Below are 18,229 nucleotides of genomic sequence, written 5' to 3' on the forward strand. Positions count from 1 at the left end.
ATGCATTTATTTCTGGCAGCCCCCTTTCCTCCAACTGGTAGAATAGAGGAAAAGATGACCTGGGCACCAACATTTTTCACTTTCACCCCTAGGTTCCATCTTGCAGTGTCATTTGTGCCCATGTGAAAGAGCAGCAGTGGATAGTAGTCTGTGCTCTTGACAAGTTGTGGAGCCCTCTCAGTAACATCTCGGATCATAGCTCCCACAAGGGGGCATACCTCTCCTGACTCCCTGTCAAGACAGCAGACGGGCGCTTCAGTGCCCTTTAACAAAGAGTCACCCACTACAAGCACCCTTTGTTTCTTTTTACAGTATCCACTGTGTGCTGCTGATACAGTTTCTCCTTGCAGACCTTACTCATTGGCGTCTATAGCTGTTAAAGCTTCATATCTGTTTTCAGTTGTGATGCTGGAGTGTGGAGACTGAGGTGAAGCCCTTCTTTTGTGGGTCACTAGGGTCCAAGCTGTCTCGTTCTCATTGGTGTCCACTACATTTTCAGTGGTGTCTGCCACAGGAGCACAGTTCTGAAACCACCTATTTCCATCTTAGCTCTTCTAATACTGTGCAGCCTTTTAACTGTTTCCTGTAACTCAGCCACCTGATATATCAGATTATCAACCTGTGCACACCTTGTGCAGGTATTTAGCTTTTCTCCTGGAGTAGGGTCTGGGCACTCGTTGTGATCTACCACCTCTACTGAAGTCTCTTTCCTTACTGGTTCTGTCTGGGTGGAAGCATGAGACATTTCAGGGGCTTTCCCTGCAGGAGCACTGTTTTTAACTCTGAGGCAAGTGCTCACCATTATGGCAGAGACCTGGAGCACTACCCTGGGCTGTGGACCTACGAGTGGCATGCACCGCCCTGCTTGCACGCCCCACCTGCACAAACTGCCATGGACCTGCTTGCCCATCCTGTTCCCAGTGCTCCTCATCACCTGCGCTGCTCAGGACCATTTAAATCTCCCACAGTTGCTCCTTGCAATGCCCAAGCCTCATCAGCTTCTCTTGTGAGAGATGCCACTTCTGGGCGTGAATGCCACAGCAGACTCTTCCTCAGGTTTCCCTGGCTTCAGGAACCCCGCTGTCCACCCCAGTCCATAATATTATAGTGTTCAAGCACGTAACTTACCCAAGCCACTGCTGCTGCGGCTCACTGTCTTATCTGTCTTATCAAATACAACGTAGAGAAATTATTTTTTTAAATCACTTTTACACTAGCTGATTGTTACTTAGATTACGAGCTTCAAAAATCAGTCAGCCTTGGGGATACTGCTGCTGGGCTGTCTGCAACAGACCATTATTTCCGGAACCTATCTCCTTACATGGAGAAAGGTTTATCATTACAGGAATCAGCTGCACTGCTTATTTTACACAATGACACTAGTTTTCTGGTGTGTTCAGGTAGATGGACTAACTTGTTCTCTTTATTATGTCCACCTAAGAATATCCTCTGGTGACTTGATTGACTCTGTGGGGATTTCTACTGATGACAATGGCCAGTGCCCAGTCATGACCAAATTAACTATGTGACCTCAAAAGCCTACAGTGAGCTCTATAAGGTTCTATCCCCAGCCTTCCCTCCAGAGAGAAAACAGTTGTTAGCCGACTAGTGCTTATTAATTCAGAAATGTCACCACACTGACCAAAGCTAGCATCTCCACATGGCTGAACACTATGTGCTTCAAACATATATTTGGAACAGGGTCAGGGATGACATCACTGTGCTCCATTTCCCAGCATATCCATGCCCTCTGTCTTATCAGTCATTTTACCACAGGTTGTCTCTTTCCTATGCCTAAAGTCTTACTCCTTTGAAATTAAATCATATTCATTTTGTGTTTATTTCCTGAACATCCTACTTTTAATATTATTAAATGTTCCCTCCCAAAATTCCTTTGAAACCTTCTTGAACTCTCTCTTAAGCACACAACAAGCAAATGGAATAACCTGTTCACACCATATTTTAAAGTTTCTAAGCAGAATAGACAAGCCACTCTGTGGATTTGCCTACAAAAGATTTTACAGAGAAATAAATTATATTAAATTATATTTCACTTGTGAACCATATTTGAACATAAGCCTCCAGATGGGAAAGGTCAGAATTGTACATTAACCCTTTGAATTAGATATCCCCTTTGAAAGATGAAAGTTTGACAGTAAATGGACCCACAAGTTTTAGAATAATTTTACATTTAAATCATGGATTTTGTATTTTCATCCATCATTAACCTAATTGATCTCATTTAAACATGCAAATTGTGGCACGGAACTTTCATGTTCATATCATTCTTTACTGTTTACAGTAGCTATCCTTGATGTTTCATTCATTTTAAGCATTCACTAATATGAAAAGCCTAAACAAGATAATTTTACTTATTAACACAATGTTTACATAATTTTTGAGTGAAACAATTAAAAATAATAACTTATTTACTTTTCATTCAATATGAAGAGGTCTACATGTACTGACGGCTGTATCTTTTAATTTGCATTCTTATTACTACTAATTTCAACTGCATCTTACATCACTAAATGTGGAAATATCCCTCCTTTAAGGGAGGCAGAATGGAAAACTGGTCACCGAAGTACTCAAATAACATTGAGATATATTGTCCATAATAAAATTCACACTGTGACTCAGGGATAAAAAAAATCCTGTTTGGGGAAAATGCCAGAAGAATATCTCAACACAGATGAGTCTTGGGGTGGAAACCTGAGTGTCTACAAAGGGTAAACTTGTCTAACAGGGAGACAACTGAAAGATCTTGAAATTGTCTCATTCTCAAGGTCACAGCAGTCCAGCAGAGCATCCTCATTGAAAGAGAAAAGCAAGAACACCACTCAGATACTTGATCTCTGAAGGATGGGAGCATCAGTCATCAGAGACGGTACCTCTTCATTAGACTGAGGTAGCCATTTAAGAAAACATCTAGCTTGTCCTCATAAACTTCTAAAGGATTTAAATAGTTCGCAGATTTTCACTGAAGTATGGAAATCCCTGCTTGCTCAGGCTTACAGAGATTGTCTGTTATCAGAGAGGCAGGTTTTGTGAGAGAGCCAGGTCCTGTCTGCACATCATAGTGAAAACATAGCCCTCTTGCTCTTTAAGTAGGAAGGAAACATGGCTTTAACCAGTAAGACCATCTAATTTTGAAATAAAGGTCAGATAGAGAAACCCACTTGAAAAGCTGAGATCTAAGAACTCGAGGTCCAGGCCTACTATTCTGTAGAGATGAAGTACATTCTGAAAAAAAAAATTGGTGTAGCCAAGCCCAAGTGATTAAGATGCCGGGTGATCTCTTACACTAGCCAGCTACTACCCTCCATTAACTCAGGATGGGAAGTATACTTCATTATTAAGGATAAAGGGCATATGTATAAAAGATCCCTGGGACAGGCCAGTGCTGGAGTAAAACCCAGAACTCTTTGGTGTCTGAAGCAAAAAGATTGTTCTTACAGCACCCAGAGTCCTGTCGAATAATTCAAAAAAATTGTTCTGGGTTTCCCTCTTGTGGCCTGTTATTCACATCTGGCTTTGTCAGGTATGTGTAGCAGAAGGACTGATAAGAGATGACAGTCTGCTAATGACTTAGTGACTTCCAAAAGGTTGGGTCTAGGTAGCTGTACAATGATGACATCAGACTGTTTCCTTAATAAAAAGAACAGAACGCATAGCCGAAATGTGTCTCATTTCCAGACCTGAGTCTAAGAACCCTGAAGAATAAAGCATTAAAGCCAAAAAAATCATTAGAAGTATATCCATTTGGAACAAAGCAATTCTCTTTCCTCAAGGGGAAATTTTCCTTGCCTTTTCTTCTGTACAGGATGCAACAGGATGAGCTGTGCCAGAGAACGTGCTGCTGCATCTGTGCCATCATGTTACTCTTAAAAGACGGTTCAAGCTTGAGATATTGGCCACCTTCCACAAGTTCCAGAGGACTCTGAAGTGTCACAGTTCCAAACACTCAAATTGTTGTAAGACAAAATGGTTATAGCAAGAGAGCAAATCATGCTAATTTGGAATAGAGAACTGCAAAGCCCTCCATGTGCAAATCTTGAGGGAGTTCTTTCTTTTACAGCCCTTGAGAATTATGCCCTTGGAAAATCCATCTCTTTTCACTGTATCAGAAGTTATAGGAGAATTGTGTGTTTGACTAAAGACATAGTTAGATAAACACTTTCTCTCATGGCAAAGCCAAAACAAGTTCCTGTTCTTACACTCCAGCTGTCTTCCCTCCTGACTCAACATACAGTCTATCTGCATTTATTTGAGCTGGCTCAATATTTTGGGGTCTTGTTAAAAAATAAATGAAAAATTGGAAGGCTGTGACACCTCATTATCGTAGTTAGTAAACCATTTCCTGACATTTGGGATGGATGTCTTGCCAGGCTGTGCACACAAAGATTAAGGCAGTCTGTAATCATGCCAAATATTCCCACATTTTACTTTAGCCAGTGTGTCTTTAAGGATGTCACACAGCATAATGAAGAGATGGTCATAAGCAAATGAGAATGACCAATAGGGCTGTTGAATGATCAGAAACCAAAAAAAAAGAAGGAATTTTCTTTTAACTCTCATATTTTCTTCACTTCGAAACAACATGTTCTCTGCCTAGACAGTACAAGCTGCTTCCTAAAATGAGGAATGTGCCTTTGTCCCTAAAGCATAGGTGCTGCTTAACCCCTGAGTAATTCTGTGAGACATACCTGAAGTAAAAAAAAAAAAAAAAAAAAAAATTTAAAAAATAAATAATCCTGAGGCCAATGTAAAAAGGAGATAAGTCGTGCCAAAGTGCAAGAGCAAAAAAGAGCTTTAAGCATAAAATTGGAGAAGAAAACTGAAGTAATTAAAAAGAAAGCAGCACACTAAAAGAAAATTCAAATCTTATGTCTTAGTTGAACGGCCTCAGAAAGAGAAATGGTCTGCCGCAGCCACACAGTCAAAAAAAAGAGAAGTTGCGACATATTTTACCCATTTACAGTACAGAAGGACCATAAGTAGGCAACAAGGAAAACTGTCCCTCTCCCCTCATACTTTATCACATCTAAGAGCTGTGCAATTCTATATGCCTCTTCATGGGCACACATCTGCCCCTTCTGAGCTACAAAAAAAACAGTGTGTCCATGGTTGAGATAGTCACCCTGAACAGCTCTCGAAGATATTTAAAGTGTAACTAATTTATTATAATTAAACATTAACTTTTAATGAAGATTTTTTTTTCTCTAAATACTGTTTTGATGCGCCACTATGTTTTAGATGTTACCCATAGACCAAGGGTGTAAAATTCAACATGCACGACCCTTTTCTTGCCCTTTTTTATAATGCCTTATTTTACATAGTACTATATGAATGTATATTATATATATTTCACATCTTATATTTTCACATATTCACACACACCCCTATATATCATATTTCATATATTTTAACTTATTTTTGTTCAGAATGCATAATTGTAGAAACTGTGTTCCAACAAAAACTTGAAACCAGCCAAGTAAAATATTGGGCTAAACTCTCCTAGTGAGCATCAGGTAATGTAGTTCTTTCACAAAATTACTCTGCTTTATACCAGTAGAAATTCTAACCCCATGCTGTTGTCAGAGTAGCCTTCATTTGTTTATACATCAGAAATCACAGTAGTACACTGTTATTAGACACACACACACACACAGACGCACACGCTATTTTCTACATGGCTGCACAAGTGCATTGCTGATTTGCTTATCTGTAGTCTGCTGCACTCGAGGCATTTTGTTTACTTAATTCAAAATCAATAAGTTTATTTCCTGGACAATAGCCAACAACCTCTTGGAATAGCTGCCTAATTTTAAATTCAAGTTTGGACGTTCATTGCAAAAGAATCTAATAACAACCCACAAATGAAGAAACAGCCTATTACACAAACATTGTAAAAGCAAGTTAGCTGACGGCTATAGGCTTGTCAGACTGATAATTCACTGCACATCTGTGTCTGCCAATCTAGAATTTACTCAAAATTGCCTCTTTAGACACTTCTTTACATAACACATATTTAGCTTATTAGTGCTGTCATTTGGGAGTGTGGTCAGCTTCTGAGCAAAATCACACCGAGTCCTTTAGCACAGATCACATCACAGCTGCCAGAATCACAATGATGACGTTTGAAGTTCAAATGATATGATTTCACTTTAAAGCTTCAAAAGCAGCCTCTGGGGCAGACTTACACAATTAAGTTTTACTGAGGTCTGCTGGGTAATTTACTGTAGTCAGAGAATCTTCACTAAGGTAAGGTAATTACCACTGGGTAATTTTATGGCACTCTGTTCAGTGGGAAGCAATGTGTTGGCTGGGTTCTGCTCAGATAGGACATGGAGGAAAGTGAATACGCTGCTTCTGGGAAACAACACGTGTCTGAGACATTGAGGAGAGATGAACAGAATTCACTCACTTCCCAGGTGTCGACCAGAAGTTGCACTTTCCCTCAAAATGTCTTTTTAGGAGTGTGCATGAGGACTTACACTATACAAACTCATAAATATCGTACTGAGACATTTTCAAAATTGAAGTTCTGCACCTGTGATTCTTCTATACAAAACCAAAGAATGCATCCTCAGTTTAGTTTGAATGCAGAAGTAAACAATGACATGAAATATCCCTTTGAGATTTGTATTTATCACTTACAAGAAGCACTTCCTAATAATCAGTGGCAGCTAGGCTGACAAGCAAACTTCAGAGCAAAGCCACAGGGGATACAAGTCTATTTTAGGTTTACTGTTGACAGTAAGGGTCAAAGGAAAAATAAACTCAGCAAGCAGTGTCATGCTGCCACAAACCTCTGCTGGCCAAGCAGAAACTAAATTACAGCCAAGCCTTTCAGCACGACAGAAAGACTTGGGCAATTGGACTGCTCTGCAGTGCACAGAGCATGACATACAGGTGAACGGGATCAAGCACAAGTGAGCATAACATCAATTAGTGATAAATAAAGCTCAAAAGACTGCAGGAGCCAATTATACCACAGTCTGGGGTGGGGTACAGTATGCTTACCCCAACAGCATCCCAATTATTTTAATATTTGAAGCCTGCAAAATTAATCTGGAAAGCCCTGTGGAAACAAGGACTGATCATGGTCTCCTTCAAGATAACCATCTTTTTGTCAAGCTATAAATAATATAGGTAATGTCTACTTCTGGACCTAACCATTGGAAAAAAAAAGCATAGCAGAAGGACTTGGACATTATTTCTATTACATACACATATATATATTAAAAGAAAACAGACAATTTTTATCACACAAGTTTAGTCCTCAGCCTAATTTTATGTATGGTAGTACTACAGTGGAAATCTGATTTGATTTCTCTGTCTCACTAATAAGAGCAAAGATTTGTGTAAGGGGAAGAAGATGGAATAAAGTATATATCATCGTTGCTGATGGCATTACTGGCTTTCATTTGTTAAGTTTACTTCCTATTAAAGCTGATCATAAAAGCAGCTGTGTGGACTCATAAACACTTATATCTACATCTCTCCATGGACTCTTTACAAATATCTGTTTCATATAGTCTCATCACCTCGGACAGATTTAATTTTAATCTGTCTTTCACTAGGCATAAATAAAAACCTGTAATTCCAGCCATTGCGTTGCTTTCCTTTTTGTCTATCAGCCACTGGATGCAAACATAATACTGTAATCCCTACTGTTCTGTTAGTTTCCTTTTCTTTGCTTTTTTTTTTGTTTGTTTTGATGAAGCCACAAATGTTTTGTCCATAGTCATGGGCTAGTTGTTTGAAACAATGAAGACTTTACTACATTCAAGCATAATTACATAGGACATAAATGGCTAGACAATTTTTTAAATTTTTTTTTTCTAACCTGTAATGATAATTCATAAGGAGCATCCATGTACCACAGATGGGGAACCACCTTTGGGAAGGTGTTTAAAACCAGAGTGCAATTCTAGTGGGTGATACCCAATCATTGTGCATCTGTTCTCTCCCAAGCTGATGCTTACCTGTCCCATTCTGTTTGACCATTTTAAGGTACTTGCTTATCTGTTTATCTGAAAAACCCCTGGGACATTCAGAACAAGTGTCCTGTGGAGAAATGATACACTATTTGGTCGTGATTTTGGAGCCTACAGGATGTCAGATTAACACATTGTCCTGACTTTTCTCATGGGGTCCCATAATCCATCTGTTTTGTCAGCACTATTTTTGAAGCGCTGTCAGCTGGCACTGAGGAGATATTGGGTCAACTCACATTGGGTCCTGTGAGCATGCCTCTCATTGATACAAATAGGATGTCTGTTAGACATTTGAAGTCTTATGGATTGATGGAAGAAAGCCAGCAGCTTCCACTGACTGAAGTAATGCCCACAATGATGGTGAGCAATATCAGAAGAATAAAATCAAGGGCCTCAGTTCCAGTGCAATATACTCCATTCAGAGTCTTCAAGATTGCTCTGGTATATGATCCTTCTCATCTTTTTCCTTCAAGGCTCTTTGCTGAACCACATCATTAGTTCCCTGAATCTCCTTCTCTTTTATGAAGTTTCCTTTAGAAACTTGCTCAGTGTAAGATTTCTGAGTACGTTGACAATGGAGATGTAGGTGGTAAGGAGAAGGACAATAACAGCCTGTACTTAATCTCCTTGTCACCAGTAATAAATATTAATTTCTCCATGGTTTTAAATGGTATTTCTACCCTCTCTTCTAAACTTGAGCTTTTGATACATTTTTTACTTATCTTTCCATGTACAATGGCTCTATATTTTTGATGGAGAGTATTAAATTGATTGGTGGAAAATTAATGGAGCAAGCAGTCACGATAGAGAATAATTACTTGTGCATTGTGGCTTTTGATAAGTTGGCAGTCTGGGGGAGTTGGGAGGGCAGCAACATAAAGCACATTAGTAATTGTAAACACTCTGTTCAGCTTGTTCTTGTTAGACAACTTCAGTGAACTCCCAGAAGAGAGAGAAGAGTCTTGTTCAAAACATGAAGCAACAGGCCTAGAGGAAGATACACCCTGCTGCTATTTAGCAAGGTTATGACTTGCTACCTAGTGTGCAAACGGGAAGGAAACAACAAATATTCAAGAAGCTTTATGTATGAAAGGCCACAGAAAGGCTTCTTTGCCTTATGATTTCTGATGCTCACACAAACCAGAAACTTGCCTTTAGCCTGAATCACATTACATTGCAGCCACTGTGACTCAGCTTAAACCTTGTGTAGCTGTCCTGTTTCTGTATGTACTGTTCCATTTAGTTTGGTTCATCTCCTGTAGTCCTAACATCTTGAGGAGGGCATGGAAGGAAAAGCAAGCAATTTGAAAGTGAAGGCATGGGCCAGCTCAGTGGCTGAGAGTTGTGGGATTTAGAAATCATGGAAATACACCTGTTAAAGATTCATGTCTCTAGTCCAGATACCATTTCAACATGTTAGGGGAGGCAGGTGTTCAACAGCCATTTGGTGAAGAAGATGTGTAGAAAGTTTCAGAATATAGTTGTTCTCAGTACCTATTATTAGTACTTGTGGATAATAAATGACATTCTCCTAATTTGCAGACTTTTTTCACAGGGGATTTTTAGCAATGCTGTCAGCTTCTATGCATGGAGTGCTTTTGCCATTACTGCATTTTATGTGTATTATGAGTCATAAACGCTTATGCAATCATGCAGTCATCTTGGGGAAAGGGATCCTTAAGATCATTGAGTCCAACCATTAACCTAACTCTGGCACTAAACCACGTCCCTAAGAACCTCATCTATATGACTTCTAAACACCTCCAGTGATGGTGACTCCACCACTTCCCTGGGCAGCCTGTTCCAGGGCTTTACAACCTTCTCCATGAAGAATTCTTTTCTAATATCTGATCTGAACTTTCCCTGGTGCAACTTAAGGCCATTTTCTCTCGTCCCATCACTTCCTACCTGGGAGAAGAGACCAACACCCTCCAAGCTACAATCTCCTTTCAGGTAGTTGTAGACAGAGATAAGGTCTCCCCTCAGCCTCCTTTTCTCAAGGCTAAACAGCCCCAGCTCCCTCAACCTCTCCTTATAAGACTTGTGCTCCAGGCCCTTCACAAGCTTCATTGTCCCCCTCTACACTCTCTCTAGTACTTCAATGTCCTTCTAATGATGAGGGGCACAAAACTGAACACAGGATTCAAGGTGGGGCCTCATCAATGTCGAGTACTGTGGAACAATCAGCTCTCAAGTCCTGCTGGTCACACTATTTTTGATACAAGCCAGGATGCTGTTGGCCTTCTTAGCCACCTGGGCACTCTGCTGGCTCATGTTCAGCTGCCTGTTGACCAACACCTGCAGGTCCTTTTCTGCCAGGCAGCTTTCCAGCCACTCTCCCCAGAGCCTGTAGCATTCCCTGGGGTTGTTGTGACCCAAGTGCAGGACCCAGGAATTTGCCTTGTTAAGCATCACACAACTGGCCTCAGCCCATCGATCCAGCTGGTCCAGATCCCTCTGTGTGGCCCTTCCTACCCTCCAGCAGATCAACACTCTCACCCAACTTGGTGTCATCTGCAAACTTACTGAGGGTGCACTCAATCCCCTCACCCAAATCATTGATAAAGACATTAAACAGAACTGGCCGCAAAACTGCGCCTTGTGGAACACCACTGGTGACTGGCCACCAACTGGCTTTCGTTCCGTTCCCCGCAACTCTTTGGGCCCAGCCATCCAACCAGTTCTTTACCCAGTGAAGAGTACATACATCCAGGCCATGACCTGCCAGCTTCTCCAGGAGAATGCTGTGGGAAACAATGTCAAAGGCTTTAGTAAAGTCTCAGTACACAACATCCACAGCCTTTCCCTCATCCACTAAGTGGATCACCTTGCCCTAGAAGGAGATCATGTTGGTGAAGCAGGACCTTCCTTTCATAAACCCATGCTGACTGGGCCTGATCGCTTGGTTGTATTGAAATATCCCTCTTTAGAAACAAGTTATTTATGCCAGCAGTCCTTGACATAGTATCTCCAGAACTAGTCTGCTTTATAGACAACTTTGTCTGCTTTATAATAGAATCTGGGGCATGTTCTTTAATTACACCTAACCAGAAGCAGAAGCATGAAAGGTCTCTCCCCTTCATTTGGTCTGACAATATGTTCCAGATGCCTCTTTTTGCTAGCTGGAAATCAAAAGTACAGACGTTCTGCAGAAATCCAAATAGCTGGACCCTGAAGAATGGTGAGTATAATGCAAGTGAAAATGAAAACATCATCAGATGGTGAAATGGTATCCTCCTGAGTGTCTCACAGTTTGTAAGAGAAAAAAAAACTTCGAAATAATGTACTGCAGAAAAGATCAAGTTTCCAGAAACCCTATTTGAAAAAATAAGTCAATGTATAGAGGACAACTGAAGTTTGGATTATCTTGTTAACATGCTGTATAGATAAAGCCTAAAAATAAAATTTAAAGGGTTTTTCCTTCTAGACTTGTTTTATTAGCATTATTACACAGAGTTTCATTAGCAGAATCCAAAGATATTGAGGCAGTTTGCTGCAAACTTTGCTTCTACATACCCTTGTTTCAAGTTTCTAGAAACTTTCAAGGAAAATTGTGAACCAGTATGATCTTGATTTTTAAGAACTCTTTCCCATTGCTACATGATAACTAAAAAAGACAAATGCATTTCCTCTCTACTGTTTCTCAAAGCAAAGCAGGAACGTAGTCCCACAGTGTTTTCACTGGTAATGCTCTCATTAAACTTTTTAGAGTTACCCTTGTAAAAATAAAACAAAAAAATCCCAAACAACCGATCAAATACAAACCAGAGAAGCTGGCTGGAAGAAAGATGTTATCTATCTGCACAATACCAGAGACTCCTATAATTTCCCACAATAGAAACTATGAAACAAAACAAACCTAGACAAGCAAGCATATATAATGTGTATTACTTACAGTGTATTTCTAGAACCTGCATTGCTATCTGAGGTGTAGAGTTTAGGGACTCGTGATCTACTCTGCAACTTACAACTGCACCATCATCATTGCGATCTGCTAGGAAATCCAGTGTGCTGCTGACTGTGAATGTTTTGCGATTTGCGTCTTCTTCTTTTAAATATTTAACATCTGAAAGAAAAAATAAAAAAACAATTTTCTCTCCAATATTTTTAGGAAAAGTAGTCAAGCATTAGACAGCTAAATTATCTATCACACTCATTGAAAGAAACCCCACATCTTTCATACCTTTATTAATCTCCTTAAAGCAAAAGTAGTTAGACTGTAATAATTCCTCAATTTGCTCCAATTGTTGGGGCAGGAGATACATATTGAGAAAGAAAATTTCAAAATTGGTAACATGATACTACACTCTAATGAAATTCTTCTCACCATTCTCTCTTATATGTTTAGGTCCAAATTTGATGTCAACTTTCTCTGCAGTTCATTAGAAAAATGTGATCTCTTCCCACCCTCACTTCCCTTAAGCAGTCATAGTGTCACTAATTACTAAACTTTCTAAGTCCATGCTTATAATCTTTCATAGTAATACATGGATATTACTGGAGCCACATGAACTAAGAGTTACATACATGTAATCTCATTAGTCTTGTGCTTACTTTATTCATTGCTTATTCTGTTGTTTGGCTAGAATTATGCCAGAGATATCAATGGTGTCGAACAACTGTAAATAGAGCATGTCATAGTATTTACTCTAATCTACAGACAAGTCCAAAGAAGACTAGAAATGAAATTACTTCAGAGAGACCTTCTACTCACTACTTTATATCATGCTAAATTGGTGTACTTATTTTGTGCAGATTCAGTTAAAAATCTCTTTGACAGTTTTCAGCCCAGATCCTGGAGTGCAGGAAGCCTAGAGCCATGCTTAAGAAGTATTCAACTCAGGTCAAGGTTAAAATTCAAATTCAGAAAGTTTTGTTGTAGGACACAAATCTTAGATCAGAACTGAAGATCCGAAAACCTGAGCAGTTTTTTTAATGTTTTAATGTATTAACTGCAACATGAGATCTTACTCATACTTTAGCATGATTTTACTTGGTTCCAAAATACCTATAGTACTGATTTTAATTTATTTCAGCAAAATAGTAAGTTCGTTATATCAATTTGTCACAATGAAAGCTTTAAAAGTCATATGTAGATTCATACACGTATATATTAAATTACATTGAGATTACATGTCCTCTGTGCCCTAAAAAAAAGAAAAAAAAAAGTGAGAGGTTTCAGTTTTATAAATTATACTAAATCCCATTAGAGAAGATGACCTAAATAAAATTTCCATAAAATATAAATTTTGGAAAGCAAATCTTAAATGGCCTAAGATACACCTTTTAAGACTAAAAATACCTCTGAATCAGAAAGGTGGTCTTTTTCATTGTCTCTAGGTAGAAGAAGATGCCACATAGTTATACAATTTCCATTCTTTCCTAATAAATAATTATTACTTGCATACAAGCATTTTTCTATCTGTTGGTTTAAGAGATTTCAATTTCTGCCATGGTGACTATTAATATTTAGGGATCAGTAGGTGAGAGGAATATTGGCCAGGGCTAAATCATAGTTATTAGAACAAAAGAACAAATGTCTTCACTAATATTTAAAGCAAACACATGAGATTTTTTTCCCGGAGTTAGGTTTCCAAATTTAATAATAAGGACCTGTATAGATAGCCTTCTGCTTATAAGTAATGTACACATCCCTTTGCTTACTGACTTCAAGTGGAGAATAGACAGCTCCTGCAAACATCAACAACTTTAATTTCAGTGAGAGGTTGTGGATGCTTAATCCTTTAGATTAAAAATTAAAAAACAAACAAACAAAAACCAACCAACCAACAAAAAACAAACCAAATCCAAACCCAAACAAAACCAAAACAAACCAACCAAACAACAATAACAACAACAAAAACACACAAAAACCAAAACAAACAACAAAACCAAACAAAACCCCAGTTAATTTCCTAAATGGATGTTTAGAAGCCTTTCTCTAAACATCCACTGTTTGGAAGACTTCAACCCTTAGATTTAATTACCTCTGTAAAAAGAATGGTGATAGTATTCTATAAACTGTTGACATCTTCATCATTGGATATATTATACTTAGCTTGTCCACTTAATCAGATGTTTCTTCATAGCAAAATGAAGGTGTGATTGAAATATATGCTAACTGAATGTAAGCCCACCTGGATGCAAGAGGAGTGCATCAAGTACTGGGTATCTCACCATATGCTACCATTCAGAATATTTACCTGGAGTTTTTAAAAATTTTTGAATAGGCCTACTGTAGTCCATTATTTTATTACTTTTCTTGCTACTTCTCTCTCTCCTAAAAACCTTCTTGAAAAAAGGTTAAAAAAAAAGATCCATTACAGAGGCACTTTCTCTGGAAATTATTATAATGAAACAGGTTGGGGTATGACTAACTAGGAAGTAGCTTTATAGAGAGGAAACTGGGGTTCTTGAGGACAGGTTGAACATTAGTTAACCATGTGCCTTTACAGTGTTGAAAGCTAAAAAATTACTGCCTCGCATCAATAATAGCACAGCCAACAAGCCAAAGGAAGTGATTCTTCTCTATTCAGTACTTGCTTGCCTGCATTTAAAGTACTAGGCTTCATTTTAGGCTTTCCGGTACAAGAAAGGTGTTGAAAAACCCAAGTAGGTTGAGACGAAAGCCACAGATATGCTCAGTGGCAGAAGCATAAAATGTACAAGGACAGCTTAAGGCAGTTTGGTTTGCTCAGTCTGAGGAAGACATGACTAAAACCAGATGAACTGCTGCCTTCAAGTACCTTATACATGGTCGCAGAAAAGAAAAAGCCAAAGTCCTCTCAGAAGTATGCAGCAAAAGTTAAGGGGCAATGAACACAAGTTACACCAAGGCAAATTCCGATTCTGTATCTTCAAATATCTACATAAAATGAAAATGCTCCACAATAAGGGCTTTCAAATACTGAAACATCTAGCCCAGACAGACTATGGAATCTCCATGCTTGGAGATTTTGCAAAACTGAATTGGAAAAGACCTTTAGCAACCCGATCAAACCTTTCAACAGAGGTTTGGACATATGAAATCTGAGGGTCAACTATGGGCCTACTTCTATGACTATCAGATAGGTACACATACAGATATGCTTTTATTAACTAGTACTAGTTTATCTCTCATAAGTATAGCTGTTTGATAGTGAAAATAACAAATAGAAATGGTAGAATGTCTATCATTCATTGTTCATTGTCAACTATTTACAAAAGCACATACTTGTAACATCCATATAGAAACACTAATCTTTTAAAAATACAGTTTTGCTGTTTTTGTAAGGCAAATATAATTTTTGTTCACATTTAAAATCAAATTGTGACATGAAATGGCCTTCTTAACTAAAAAAAAATCATATTCATTTTAGAGGTTTAGAAAGACAAAACGTTCATTGCCTCCCTGAATTCTTTGCGTATACCAAAAATACATAAAGTCCTTCGAACTGTGCTAATCTGTTGCAACAAAATGACTAATATGATCTTATTTATTTTTGAAGTCAAATTTTGCTAGGGAAAAAAAGAAAATCCATTAAAAATATTTCTGAATTCTAGAATTTTTTTTTTACATAATATTGTTTAAATTGGTTTCACCAAGAGCAAGTCCTGCCTGACCAACCTAGTGGCCTCCTATGATGGAGTAACTATATCAGTGGACAAAGGAAGGGCGACAAAAGCCGTCTATCAGGAGTTCTGTAAAGCCTTTGACACAGTCCCCCACAAGATCCTTCTCTCTAAATTCGGGAGACATGGATATGATGGGTGCACTGTTCAAAGGATGAGGAGCTGGCTGCACGGTCATACCCAGAGAGCAGTGGTCAATGGCACAATGTCTGGATAGAGAGCAGTGACAAGTGGAGTCCTTCAGGGGTCTGTACTAGGACCAGTACTGTTTAACATCTTCATCAATGACATAGAGAGTGAGATTGAGTGCACCCTCAGCAAATTTGTGGATGACACCAAGCGGAGGCATGCAGTTGACATTCCTGAGGGATGGGCTGCCATCCAGAGGGATCTGGACAAGCTCAAGAAGTGGGCCCATGGGAACCTGATGAGGTTCAGCAAGGCCAAATGCAAGCCCTGCACGTGGGTCAGGGTAACTGCCTGTATCAATACAGGCTGGGGGATGAAGGGATTGAGAGCAGTCCTGCCAAGAAGGACTTGAGGGTACTGATGGATGAAAGATTGGACATGAGCCGGCAATGTGCACTTGCAGCCCAGAAGACAAATCATATCTTGGGCTGCATCAAAAGGAGTGTGGCCAGCAGGTTGAGGGAGGAGATTCTGCCCCTCTATTCTGCTCTGATAAGACCCCACCTGGAGTTCTGCATCCAGCTCTGGAGCCCTCAGTACAGGAAAGACACGGACCCGTTGGAGAGGGTCCAGAGGAGGCCACAAAAATGATCAGAGGGTTGGAACAGCTCTGCTATGAGGACGGGCTGAGAGAGTCGGCGTTGTTCAGCCTGGAGGAGAGAAGGCTCCAGGGAGACCTTATTGCAGCCTTTCAGTACTTAAAGGGGTCCTATAAGAAAGATGGGGACTCTTTAGCAGGGCCTGTTGTGACAGGACAAGGGATAATGGTTTTAAACTAAAGGAGAGGAGATTGAGGCTAGACATGAGGAAGAATTTTTTTACAATGAGGGTGGTAAAACACTGGAACAGGTTGCCCAGAGAGGTGGCAGATGCCCCATCCCTGGAAACATTCAAGGCCAGGCTGGACAGGGCTCTAGTTGAAGGCATCCCTGGTCATGGCAGAGGGGTTGGACTAGATGACCTTTGAAGGTGCCTTCCAACCCAAGCTATTCTATGATTCTATGAAAAACCTTATAACAAATGTTGTTGATTTAAAATGAAGATTATGCATTTAGCTTCTCCAATATTATTGCTTTTAATGATCTTCCAGAAGTGTCATCAGAATGCTAAGTTGCAGATCGCTTTGTTAATTTGGTGCATATATGAGAGATGGAAAACTAAAGTAAAAGGTATGGTACTCAGTGTTTCACATTCAGTCTCTCTCATTACTAACACTTACTCTATCAAACAGTATTCCTTTACCAGATGATGATTCCTTTTTTTGAGTAATAGCAATGGAGCTACAATTTTAGAATGGCTTTTTCCCCTTCGGTGCAACTCTGAACTCAATGCATCATTTATATTCTTTCGCACCATGTATAATACACTGTAACACAATTGGATTTACTGGTGCTAGACAGATGAACTCCTAACCTTTAATGTCAGCTGCATTAGCATATAATTTCATATCTATTTTCTCAGATTTATCATTTCACCTTTTACAGTGCACAAAGCTAATGTAACTTCTGCTGATGCCACTGCAAACTGGTTAGGTTATTTTATTCCTAACCTTTGTGAAATGGCAATGTGCTCTTCAGAAGACCTATAAGACCAAACTGAAATGAATGTGCTCAGTCCCTTCCCCTCATTTCTTTTTTTTTTTTTTTTTCTTTTTTTAGGAAATGTTGAGAAGAGCAAATTAGTTAAAGAGTCAAATCACCTAATTGCTTGCTTGGCTTCAATTATATGTCAGCTGAAAGGCAAAGTTAATACACAAGATCTTAAAATATAATTTTTAAAATAACGTCTTTTTAGATGTGTTGCCTTGCTGTCATGCCAACTGTTTCAGTGGTCCTCTTAAAGTATTGACATTGATCAGAGTGATTTTCAATCTTTACATATCTTGAATATGTATATTCATCTTGTCATCTTTTCTGGATGACAGAATCTATGCCATGCCATGTGTTAGCTGTGCTTAAATTTTTCTTTTTAATTATGTTTGATGAGGCACACCTTTTCTTTCAGCAATTTTCTCAAATTTCCCAGTGACTGGAAAGAATGGTTCTTTGTTTGCTCATTTTCTATTCTTGTTAAAAGTGGTCAAATATATTTCAAATTATTCCAGCCTAAAATTCTGGTCTCCTTTAACAGTATTCTGATTTTGATCACAAATCTAAAGACTCTTCTAGAATGGACTAGGTTCCTTGGATAATCAACCACAATATCCTTTATTTACCAATTTTATATCACAGCTCTGGTTGTGTACATTGAACTGTGGTAGAGAATAGTAAAGGAAGATTGATGGGTTCTGTAATTAATGCTGTAATTTTGCTTGAGGCACTTTATTGTGCTAACAAAGTCCACTATGTGAGACAAATACAAGAGAAAGCAGATAAAGTTGTGGGGTGTTTTTGTTTTGTTTTGTTTGTTTATGGGTTTTTTTAAGC

The 18,229-nt window shown here is 38.9% G+C and overlaps 1 protein-coding gene across 3 annotated transcripts in view; it reads right to left on the reverse strand.

Moving 5' to 3' along the window:
• CADM2 (cell adhesion molecule 2) overlaps positions 1-18,229 on the reverse strand; it is a 670,830-nt gene that overhangs the window by 110,784 nt on the left and 541,817 nt on the right. For all 3 annotated transcript variants that reach the window (XM_065635796.1, XM_065635804.1, XM_065635787.1), the window contains one exon: positions 11,899-12,069. In XM_065635796.1, coding sequence (XP_065491868.1) covers positions 11,899-12,069 — 171 coding nt within the window. The remainder of the gene's footprint in view (positions 1-11,898; positions 12,070-18,229) is intronic.

This window comes from Caloenas nicobarica, chromosome 1 (genome assembly GCF_036013445.1).
Source record: "Caloenas nicobarica isolate bCalNic1 chromosome 1, bCalNic1.hap1, whole genome shotgun sequence".
Classification (NCBI taxonomy): domain Eukaryota; kingdom Metazoa; phylum Chordata; class Aves; order Columbiformes; family Columbidae; genus Caloenas; species Caloenas nicobarica.